This window comes from Oncorhynchus mykiss, chromosome 27 (genome assembly GCF_057628025.1).
Source record: "Oncorhynchus mykiss isolate SJ-2025 chromosome 27, ASM5762802v1, whole genome shotgun sequence".
Classification (NCBI taxonomy): domain Eukaryota; kingdom Metazoa; phylum Chordata; class Actinopteri; order Salmoniformes; family Salmonidae; genus Oncorhynchus; species Oncorhynchus mykiss.
Genome location: NC_143048.1, coordinates 46,770,001 through 46,782,848, shown reverse-complemented (window position 1 = coordinate 46,782,848; position 12,848 = coordinate 46,770,001). Strand labels below are relative to the sequence as shown.

The following is a 12,848-nucleotide window of genomic DNA, read 5'->3' as shown; positions in this document are numbered from 1 at the left end:
GTGTACACTATACTGTATTCTATACACGACAAATACACTTTGATTTTGTTGTGGGATTTTTATGAATAACGACTAACTGATGTATACATTTAACTTGGAACTATAATTAAACAGAATACTACTCTGTCACTGTATGAATGTATGAATCTTATTATAATCAGAATACTGAATATAATGTGTGCAGTTTTAGTCAAAGAATTAGAACAAGGACTTTCTGTTCCTTGTTAGAAACGAATGGAGCTATCGTCAGACCGGCTGGAAGGCTGTGTTCCTTACAGGACCAGGGAGGGGAGAGACCTTGGGCTAGTAGTAGATGGTTTAACAGGTGGCAGACAATGTGGGAAGGCTTGTGAACTATATTGTATCTAAGAGGAGGAGAGACATTTATGACGAAATGTGAGGTATATAAATCAATGTACAGTGCCTTGCGAAAGTATTCGGCCCCCTTGAACTTTGCGACCTTTTGCCACATTTCAGGCTTCAAACATAAAGATATAAAACTGTATTTTTTTGTGAAGAATCAACAACAAGTGGGACACAATCATGAAGTGGAACAACATTTATTGGATATTTCAAACTTTTTTAACAAATCAAAAACTGAAAAATTGGGCGTGCAAAATTATTCAGCCCCTTTACTTTCAGTGCAGCAAACTCTCTCCAGAAGTTCAGTGAGGATCTCTGAATGATCCAATGTTGACCTAAATGACTAATGATGATAAATACAATCCACCTGTGTGTAATCAAGTCTCCGTATAAATGCACCTGCACTGTGATAGTCTCAGAGGTCCGTTAAAAGCGCAGAAAGCATCATGAAGAACAAGGAACACACCAGGCAGGTCCGAGATACTGTTGTGAAGAAGTTTAAAGCCGGATTTGGATACAAAAAGATTTCCCAAGCTTTAAACATCCCAAGGAGCACTGTGCAAGCGATAATATTGAAATGGAAGGAGTATCAGACCACTGCAAATCTACCAAGACCTGGCCGTCCCTCTAAACTTTCAGCTCATACAAGGAGAAGACTGATCAGAGATGCAGCCAAGAGGCCCATGATCACTCTGGATGAACTGCAGAGATCTACAGCTGAGGTGGGAGACTCTGTCCATAGGACAACAATCAGTCGTATATTGCACAAATCTGGCCTTTATGGAAGAGTGGCAAGAAGAAAGCCATTTCTTAAAGATATCCATAAAAAGTGTTGTTTAAAGTTTGCCACAAGCCACCTGGGAGACACACACCAAACATGTGGAAGAAGGTGCTCTGGTCAGATGAAACCAAAATTGAACTTTTTGGCAACAATGCAAAACGTTATGTTTGGCGTAAAAGCAACACAGCTGAACACACCATCCCCACTGTCAAACATGGTGGTGGCAGCATCATGGTTTGGGCCTGCTTTTCTTCAGCAGGGACAGGGAAGATGGTTAAAATTGATGGGAAGATGGATGGAGCCAAATACAGGACCATTCTGGAAGAAAACCTGATGGAGTCTGCAAAAGACCTGAGACTGGAACAGAGATGTGTCTTCCAACAAGACAATGATCCAAAACATAAAGCAAAATCTACAATGGAATGGTTCAAAAATAAACATATCCAGGTGTTAGAATGGCCAAGTCAAAGTCCAGACCTGAATCCAATCGAGAATCTGTGGAAAGAACTGAAAACTGCTGTTCACAAATGCTCTCCATCCAACCTCACTGAGCTCAAGCTGTTTTGCAAGGAGGAATGGGAAAAAATGTCAGTCTCTCGATGTGCAAAACTGATAGAGACATACCCCAAGCGACTTACAGCTGTAATCGCAGCAAAAGGTGGCGCTACAAAGTATTAACTTAAGGGGGCTGAATAATTTTGCACGCCCAATTTTTCAGTTTTTGATTTGTTAAAAAAGTTTGAAATATCCAATAAATGTCGTTCCACTTCATGATTGTGTCCCACTTGTTGTTGATTCTTCACAAAAAAATACAGTTTTATATCTTTATGTTTGAAGCCTGAAATGTGGCAAAAGGTCGCAAAGTTCAAGGGGGCCGAATACTTTCGCAAGGCACTGTACATGACATTATGACGAGAGCTCTCGGGAAATAAATGCTACTGATTAATTTTGAGACTGGTCTCTGTCCATTTTATGCAAATAAGCATCTTACAAATTCTCAGAAACGGACAGAGTGTTTTAATTGAATTGGTTAATGAACATATAGGAGTTAAATTCCTCTAACAGATTTGATCCCTGTCCTGTTGACTTGACCCTGTAAATACCCATCACTCTCTCTGGTACCATGTTGACTTGACCCTGTAAATACCCATCACTCTCTCTGGTACCATGTTAACTTGACCCTGTAAATACCCATCACTCTCTCTGGTACCATGTTGACTTGACCCTGTAAATACCCATCACTCTCTCTGGTACCATGTTGACTTGACCCTGTAAATACCCATCACTCTCTCTGGTACCATGTTGACTTGACCCTGTAAATACCCATCACTCTCTCTGGTACCATGTTGACTTGACCCTGTAAATACCCATCACTCTCTCTGGTACCATGTTGACTTGACCCTGTAAATACCCATCACTCTCTCTGGTACCATGTTGACTTGACCCTGTAAATACCCATCACTCTCTCTGGTACCATGTTGACTTGACCCTGTAAATACCCATCACTCTCTCTGGTACCATGTTGACTTGACCCTGTAAATACCCATAACTCTCTCTGGTACCATGTTGACTTGACCCTGTAAATACCCATCACTCTCTCTGGTACCATGTTGACTTGACCCTGTAAATACCCATCACTCTCTCTGGTACCATGTTGACTTGACCCTGTAAATACCCATCACTCTCTCTGGTACCAGGTTGACTTGACCCTGTAAATACCCATCACTCTCTCTGGTACCATGTTGACTTGACCCTGTAAATACCCATCACTCTCTCTGGTACCATGTTGACTTGACCCTGTAAATACCCATAACTCTCTCTGGTACCATGTTGACTTGACCCTGTAAATACCCATAACTCTCTCTGGTACCATGTTGACTTGACCCTGTAAATACCCATCACTCTCTCTGGTACCATGTTGACTTGACCCTGTAAATACCCATCACTCTCTCTGGTACCATGTTAACTTGACCCTGTAAATACCCATCACTCTCTCTGGTACCATGTTGACTTGACCGTCAGTTAAATACCCATCACTCTCTCTGGTACCATGTTGACTTGACCCTGTAAATACCCATAACTCTCTCTGGTACCATGTTGACTTGACCCTGTAAATACCCATAACTCTCTCTGGTACCATGTTGACTTGACCCTGTAAATACCCATCACTCTCTCTGGTACCATGTTGACTTGACCCTGTAAATACCCATCACTCTCTCTGGTACCATGTTGACTTGACCCTGTAAATACCCATAACTCTCTCTGGTACCATGTTGACTTGACCCTGTAAATACCCATCACTCTCTCTGGTACCATGTTGACTTGACCCTGTAAATACCCATCACTCTCTCTGGTACCATGTTGACTTGACCCTGTAAATACCCATCACTCTCTCTGGTACCATGTTGACTTGACCCTGTAAATACCCATCACTCTCTCTGGTACCATGTTAACTTGACCCTGTAAATACCCATCACTCTCTCTGGTACCATGTTGACTTGACCCTGTAAATACCCATAACTCTCTCTGGTACCATGTTAACTTGACCCTGTAAATACCCATCACTCTCTCTGGTACCATGTTAACTTGACCCTGTAAATACCCATCACTCTCTCTGGTACCATGTTGACTTGACCCTGTAAATACCCATCACTCTCTCTGGTACCATGTTGACTTGACCCTGTAAATACCCATCACTCTCTCTGGTACCATGTTGACTTGACCCTGTAAATACCCATCACTCTCTCTGGTACCATGTTGACTTGACCCTGTAAATACCCATAACTCTCTCTGGTACCATGTTAACTTGACCCTGTAAATACCCATCACTCTCTCTGGTACCATGTTGACTTGACCCTGTAAATACCCATCACTCTCTCTGGTACCATGTTGACTTGACCCTGTAAATACCCATCACTCTCTCTGGTACCATGTTGACTTGACCCTGTAAATACCCATCACTCTCTCTGGTACCATGTTGACTTGACCCTGTAAATACCCATAACTCTCTCTGGTACCAGGTTGACTTGACCCTGTCAGTTAAATACCCATCACTCTCTCTGGTACCATGTTGACTTGACCCTGTAAATACCCATAACTCTCTCTGGTACCAGGTTGACTTGACCCTGCAAATACCCATAACTCTCTCTGGTATCATGTTGACTTGACACACTGACATTGTGAGCTATCCACATGAAATCACTTAATAGTTTATTACGACCCTTTTCTAAAACATAACTGTTTTATCTAAAGAGCTCTTCAGATAAGTAGGCGATATGTTACGTAACCAATAAGGTGAGAGAGAGAGAGAGAGAGACAGAGAGAGACAGAGAGAGAGAGAAGAGAGAGAGAGAGAAGAGAGAGAGAGAGAGAGAGAGAGGTAGAGAGAGAGAGGTAGCGAGAGAGAGAGAGAAGAGAGAGAGAGAAGAGAGAGAGAGAGAGAGAGAGAGAGGTAGAGAGAGAGAGGTAGCGAGAGAGAGAGAGAGAGAGAGAGAGAGAGAGAGAGAGAGAGAGAGAGAGAGAGAGAGAGAGAGAGAGAGAGAGAGAGAGAGAGAGCGAGAGAGACCTGGCTCTCGAGAGAAGACAGGCTATGTGCAACACTGCCCACAAAATGAGCTGGAAACTGAGATGCACTTCCTAACCTCCTGTCAAATATATGACCATATTAGAGACGCATATTTCCCTCAGATTAAACACAGACACACAAAGAATTAGAAAACAAATGCAATTTTGGTTAAATCCCATATCTTTTGGGTGAAATACCAAGATTTGTGATCTGTTGCCACAAGAAAAGGTCAACCAGTGAAGAAGAAACATTATTTTCCCTTTTGTACTTTAACCATTTACACATCATTACAACACTGTATTATTACATACAAATACATTTGAAATGTCTTTATTATTTTTCAAACTTTTTTGAGTGGAATGTTTATTGTTCATTTTTTATTGTCTATTTCACCTTTGTACATTAACTATTTCACTTGCTTTGGCAACGTTAACATATGTTTCCCCCGTGCCAATAAAGCCCCTTTAAAATTGAATTGATAAAACAGAGAGACGATACAGTACAGTAGATGGTGTGTGAGACAGAAGGTGGCCACTAGGTGGCAGCCCAGTACCAGTTTTCCTCCATGATTCTTGGCCAGAGCCCACCGGTACTACCGCAGTGTTCTGCTTAACGCACCTACAGTACACCCTGCTACCACTAGAGGGCAGCCGGACCCACGTCTACAGTACAGCGCAGGGCTGCAAGGACAATGTCGACAAAAGCATGGCGTCGGGGACACACAGTACTATCTACGTGATACAAGAGGTCTCAATGGTAATGCTCCTTAGAGACTTTTTGCTCTTAAATCATTGCTGTGTCTCTCACTTTTTTTTACAATGACAATATATGCATTCACTCTTCAATTGCCTTCTAGGATTCAATAAAAATATTCTCACATACACATTAATTTACGCACCAAGTACTACTAAGGGATTCATGCTTAATCTCTGCACATTCACAGCCTCTGAATTGCGGACATATCTAACAACGGTTTGAAGAGATTCGGGAGGACAAACAAGCTATTAAACATTTAAGTGTGTTGACAGCTAAAGTAAAGTGTATTTAGCTCAGTGTCATTATAGGACCCAATGGGCCAGTCAGTGGAGTCAGCCTCTTCCACTGTAGCTCTATTAGTCTCTGTAGTGGAGCTGTGAATAACCTAGACGTGGGTTTAAACAGCGTTTGTTTTCTTTCAGACACTTTCGAGCGTTCGATTCAGCCAGATGGGCTGGGTTTGTACTTTTCTGGACTATGCGATTGGTTCTATTGCGTCAGGAAAGCTTGATCATGTGTGAAAGAAAAAAGATACTTCTTGAACCCAGGTATGTGTGCGTGTGTGTGTGTGTGTGTGTGTGTGTGTGTGTGTGTGCGTGTGTGTGTGTGTGTGTGTACGACTGCTGCTTCTCTGCTTCTCACATACCCATATCTGTTCATCTGTAAGAGCAGACATGGGGATACCAATGGCCATGTGGTCAGAGACCGTGTCAAGCTGGTGTTACAGAGAGAGAGAGAGAGAGAGAGAGAGGAGAGAGAGAAGGAGAGAGAGAGAGAGAGAGAGAGAGAGAGAGAGAGAGAGAGGAGAGAGAGAGAGAGGAGAGAGAGAAGGAGAAAGAGAGAGAGAGAGAGAGAGAGGAGAGAGAGAAGGAGAGAGAGAGAGAGAGAGAGAGAGAGAGAGAGAGAGAGAGAGAGAGAGAGAGACTAATCATCCTGGAATATCCAAGGCCTGAGGTCATCTGCCTTTGGCCTAAAGAGCAGGAACCCGGACTTCACCAAAGAAATCGATAATACAGACATTGTCATCCTGCAAGAAACCTGGTATAGAGGAGATGGACCCACTGGTTGCCCTCTAGGTTACAGAGAGCTGGTAGTCCCATCCACCAAACTACCAGGTGTGAAACAGGGAAGGGACTCAGGGGGTATTCTAATTTGGTATAGAGCAGACCTAACTCACTCCATTAAATTAATCAAAACAGGAACATTCTACATTTGGCTAGAAATTCAAAAGGAAATGATCCTAACAGAGAAAAATGTCCTCCTGTGTGCTACCTATATCCCCACACTAGAATCCCCATACTTTAATGAAGACAGCTTCTCGATCCTGGAGGGGGAAATCAATCATTTCCAGGCCCAGGGACATGTACTAGTCTGTGGCGACCTAAATGCCAGAACCGGACAAGAACCTGACACCCTCAGCACACAGGGGGACAAACACCTGCCTGGAGGTGACAGCATTCCCTCCCACATATGCCCCCCTAGGCACAACTATGACAACATAACCAACAAAAACGGGTCACAACTCCTGCAGCTCTGTCGCACGCTGGGTATGTACATAGTCAACGGTAGAATTCGAGGGGACTCCTATGGTAGGTACACCTATAGCTCATCTCTTGGCAGTATTACTGTAGACTGCTTTATCACTGACCTCAACCCAGAGTCTCTCAGAGCGTTCACAGTCAGCCCACTGACATCCCTATCAGACCACAGCAAAATCACAGTCTACTTAAACAGAGCAATACTCAATCATGAGGCATCAAAGCCAAAGGAACTGAGTAACATTAAGAAATGCTATAGATGGAAGGAATGCAGTTTGGAAACCTACCAAAAAACAATTAGGCAACAACAAATTAAATCCCTTTTAGACAATTTCCTGGGTAAAACGTTCCGCTGTAATAGTGAAGGTGTAAACTTGGCAGTAGAAAATCTTAACAGTGTATTTGACCTCTCAGCTTCCCTATCAAATCTAAAAATCTCAAATAGAAAACCGAAGAAAATTAACAACAATGATAAATGGTTTGATGAAGAATGCAAAAATCTAAGAAAGAAATTGAGAAACCTGTCCAACCAAAAACACAGAGACCTAGAAAACCTGAGTCCACACCTTTTTTTAATATGTATATATGTTTTGACCTTTATTTAACGAGGCAAGTCAGTTAAGAACAAATTCTTATTTTCAATGACGGCCTAGGAACAGTGGGTTAACTGCCTGTTCAGGGGCAGAACGCCGTAGGCAGACCTGGCTCTCAAGAGAAGACAGGCTATGTGCAACACTGCCCACAAAATGAGGTGGAAACTGAGCTGCACTTCCTAACCTCCTGCCCAATGTATGACCATACTAGAGAGACATATTTCCCTCAGATTACACAGATCCACAAAGAATTCGAAAACAAATCCAAATTTGAAAAACTCCCATATCTACTGGGTGAAATTCCACAGTGTGCCACCACAGCAGCAAGATTTGTGACCTGTTGCCACGAGAAAAGGGCAACCAGTGAAGAACACACACCATTGTAAATACAACCCATATTTATGCTTATTTATTTTATCTTGTGTCCTTTAACCATTTGTACATTGTTAAAACACTGTATATATATAATATGACATTTGTAATGTCTTTATTGTTTTGAAACTTCTGTATGTGTAATGTTTACTGTTAATTTGTATTGTTTATCTCACTTTATATATTATCTACCTCACTTGCTTTGGCAATGTTAACACATGTTTCCCATACCAATAAAGCCCTTGAATTGAATTGAATTGAGAGAGAGAGGAGAGAGAGAGAGAGAGAGAGAGAGAGGAGAGAGAGAGAGAGGAGAGAGAGAGAGAGAGAGGCATAGAACTAGAGAGAGAGAGAGAGAGAGGGAGAGAGAGAGAGAGAGAGAGAGAGAGAGAGAGAGGAGAGGAGATAGGAGGAGAGAGGAGAGAAGAGAAGAGAGAGGAGAGAGAGAGAGAGAGAGAGAGAGAGAGAGAGAGAGAGGAGGGAGAGAGATAAGAAGAACAGTGTGAGAGAGATGAGAGAGAGAGGAGAGGGAAGAGAGAGGAGAGGAGAGAGAGAGAGAGAGAGAGAGAGAGAGAGAGATAGATAGAGAGAGAGAAGAGAGAGAGAGAGGAGATAGAGAGAGAGAGAGGAGAGAGAGGAGAGAGAGAGAGTTAGGCATAGAACTAGAGAGAGAGAGAGAGAGACATGTTAGAGAGAGTCATGTTAACACCACCTAGACTCTGAGATATACAGACTAGAGTCATGTTAACACCACCTAGACTCTGAGACATACAGACTACAGAGTCATGTTAACACCACCTAGACTCTGAGACATACAGAGTAATGTTAACACCACCTAGACTCTGAGACATACAGACTAGAGTCATGTTAACACCACCTAGACTCTGAGATATACAGAGTCATGTTAACACCACCTAGACTCTGAGATATACAGACTACAGAGTCATGTTAACACCACCTAGACTCTGAGATATACAGACTACAGAGTCATGTTAACACCACCTAGACTCTGAGATATACAGACTACAGAGTCATGTTAACACCACCTAGACTCTGAGATATACAGACTACAGTCATGTTAACACCACCTAGACTCTGAGATATACAGACTACAGAGTCATGTTAACACCACCTAGACTCTGAGATATACAGACTACAGAGTCATGTTAACACCACCTAGACTCTGAGATATACAGACTAGAGTCATGTTAACACCACCTAGACTCTGAGATATACAGACTAGAGTCATGTTGACACCACCTAGACTCTGAGATATACAGACTACAGAGTCATGTTAACACCACCTAGACTCTGAGACATACAGACTACAGAGTCATGTTAACACCACCTAGACTCTGAGACATACAGACTACAGAGTCATGTTAACACCACCTAGACTCTGAGACATACAGACATACAGAGTCATGTTAACACCACCTAGACTCTGAGACATACAGACTAGAGTCATGTTAACACCACCTAGACTCTGAGATATACAGAGTCATGTTAACACCACCTAGACTCTGAGACATACAGACTACAGAGTCATGTTAACACCACCTAGACTCTGAGATATACAGACTACAGAGTCATGTTAACACCACCTAGACTCTGAGATATACAGACAACAGAGTCATGTTAACACCACCTAGACTCTGAGATATACAGACTACAGAGTCATGTTAACACCACCTAGACTCTGAGATATACAGAGTCATGTTAACACCACCTAGACTCTGAGATATACAGACTACAGAGTCATGTTAACACCACCTAGACTCTGAGATATACAGAGTCATGTTAACACCACCTAGACTCTGAGACATACAGACTACAGAGTCATGTTAACACCACCTAGACTCTGAGATATACAGACTAGAGTCATGTTAACACCACCTAGACTCTAAGATATACAGACTACAGAGTCATGTTAACACCACCTAGACTCTGAGACATACAGACTACAGAGTCATGTTAACACCACCTAGACTCTGAGATGTACAGACTAGAGTCATGTTAACACCACCTAGACTCTGAGATATACAGACTAGAGTCATGTTAACACCACCTAGACTCTGAGACATACAGACTACAGAGTCATGTTAACACCACCTAGACTCTGAGATGTACAGACTAGAGTCATGTTAACACCACCTAGACTCTGAGATATACAGACTAGAGTCATGTTAACACCACCTAGACTCTGAGACATACAGACAACAGAGTCATGTTAACACCACCTAGACTCTGAGATATACAGACAACAGAGTCATGTTAACACCACCTAGACTCTGAGATATACAGACTACAGAGTCATGTTAACACCACCTAGACTCTGAGATATACAGAGTCATGTTAACACCACCTAGACTCTGAGATATACAGACTACAGAGTCATGTTAACACCACCTAGACTCTGAGATATACAGAGTCATGTTAACACCACCTAGACTCTGAGACATACAGACTACAGAGTCATGTTAACACCACCTAGACTCTGAGATATACAGACTAGAGTCATGTTAACACCACCTAGACTCTAAGATATACAGACTACAGAGTCATGTTAACACCACCTAGACTCTGAGACATACAGACTACAGAGTCATGTTAACACCACCTAGACTCTGAGATGTACAGACTAGAGTCATGTTAACACCACCTAGACTCTGAGATATACAGACTAGAGTCATGTTAAAACCACCTAGACTCTGAGACATACAGAGTCATGTTAACACCACCTAGACTCTGAGATATACAGACTACAGAGTCATGTTAACACCTCCTAGACTCTGAGATATACAGACTACAGAGTCATGTTAACACCTCCTAGACTCTGAGACATACAGACTAGAGTCATGTTAACACCACCTAGACTCTGAGATATACAGACTAGAGTCATGTTAACACCACCTAGACTCTGAGACATACAGAGTCATGTTAACACCACCTAGACTCTGAGATATACAGACTACAGAGTCATGTTAACACCACCTAGACTCTGAGATATACAGACTAGAGTCATGTTAACACCACCTAGACTCTGAGATATACAGACTACAGAGTCATGTTAACACCACCTAGACTCTGAGACATACAGAGTCATGTTAACACCACCTAGACTCTGAGATATACAGACTACAGAGTCATGTTAACACCACCTAGACTCTAAGATATACAGACTACAGAGTCATGTTAACACCACCTAGACTCTGAGATATACAGAGTCATGTTAACACCACCTAGACTCTGAGATATACAGACTAGAGTCATGTTAACACCACCTAGACTCTGAGATATACAGACTACAGAGTCATGTTAACACCACCTAGACTCTGAGATATACAGACTAGAGTCATGTTAACACCACCTAGACTCTGAGATATACAGACTACAGAGTCATGTTAACACCACCTAGACTCTGAGATATACAGACTACAGAGTCATGTTAACACCACCTAGACTCTGAGATATACAGAGTCATGTTAACACCACCTAGACTCTGAGATATACAGACTACAGAGTCATGTTAACACCACCTAGACTCTGAGATATACAGAGTCATGTTAACACCACCTAGACTCTGAGATATACAGACTAGAGTTATGTTAACACCACCTAGACTCTGAGATATACAGACTAGAGAGAGTCATGTTAACACCACCTAGACTCTGAGATATACAGACTACAGAGTCATGTTAACACCACCTAGACTCTGAGATATACAGAGTCATGTTAACACCACCTAGACTCTGAGATATACAGACTAGAGTCATGTTAACACCACCTAGACTCTGAGATATACAGAGTCATGTTAACACCACCTAGACTCTGAGATATACAGAGTCATGTTAACACCACCTAGACTCTGAGATATACAGACTACAGAGTCATGTTAACACCACCTAGACTCTGAGATATACAGACTAGAGTCATGTTAACACCACCTAGACTCTGAGATATACAGACTACAGAGTCATGTTAACACCACCTAGACTCTGAGATATACAGACTACAGAGTCATGTTAACACCACCTAGACTCTGAGATATACAGACTACAGAGTCATGTTAACACCACCTAGACTCTGAGATATACAGACTACATAGTCATGTTACACACACAGGATGGGTGGAGGACTTGGTGTGGGGGGGTAGAGCTTACCTGTGGGAGAGACCCGGGCCGGGGGCAGCACGGAGCGACGGTGGAGGGCAGGGGCGTTGGGGGGCTGGGGGCTGCTCTGGCTGGGGGGTACAGGGGACAGGTGAAGGGGGATGTCATCACTACCACTGCTTGGACCTAGAGAGGGGACAGACGGAGGGAAACAATGAGGTTAGGGTTAGGGTTACGTTAGGGTTAGGTTAGGGTTAGGTTAGGGTTAGGATAGGGTTAGGTTAGGGTTAGGGTTACGTTAGGGTTAGGTTAGGGTTAGGTTATGGTTAGGTTAGGGTTACGTTAGGGTTAGGTTAGGGTTAGGGTTACGTTAGGGTTAGGGTTACATTAGGGTTAGGGTTAGGGTTACGTTAGGGTTAGGTTTACGTTAGGGTTACGTTAGGGTTAGGTTAGGGTTACTTTAGGGTTAGGGTTAAGTTAGGGTTAGGTTAGGGTTAGGGTTAGGTTAGGGTTACGTTAGGGTTAGGTTAGGGTTAGGGTTACGTTAGGGTTAGGTTAGGGTTACGTTAGGGTTAGGTTAGGGTTAGGGTTACGTTAGGGTTAGGTTAGGGTTATGTTAGGGTTAGGTTAGGGTTACGTTAGGGTTAGAACTCAGTTATTCATAACATCATAAATGTTTCCACATGTAACCCAACGCCCCTGAATCAGAGAGTAACTCTAACGTAACCATAACGTAACCCTAACGTAACCCTAACCCTTATTCATAAC

The 12,848-nt window shown here is 42.6% G+C and overlaps 1 protein-coding gene across 1 annotated transcript in view; it reads right to left on the bottom strand.

The window, feature by feature from the left end:
* Positions 1-12,848, bottom strand: part of mtus2b (microtubule associated tumor suppressor candidate 2b) — a 185,833-nt gene that overhangs the window by 49,667 nt on the left and 123,318 nt on the right. The window contains exon 6 of the mRNA XM_090223907.1: positions 12,132-12,266. Coding sequence (XP_090080033.1) covers positions 12,132-12,266 — 135 coding nt within the window. The remainder of the gene's footprint in view (positions 1-12,131; positions 12,267-12,848) is intronic.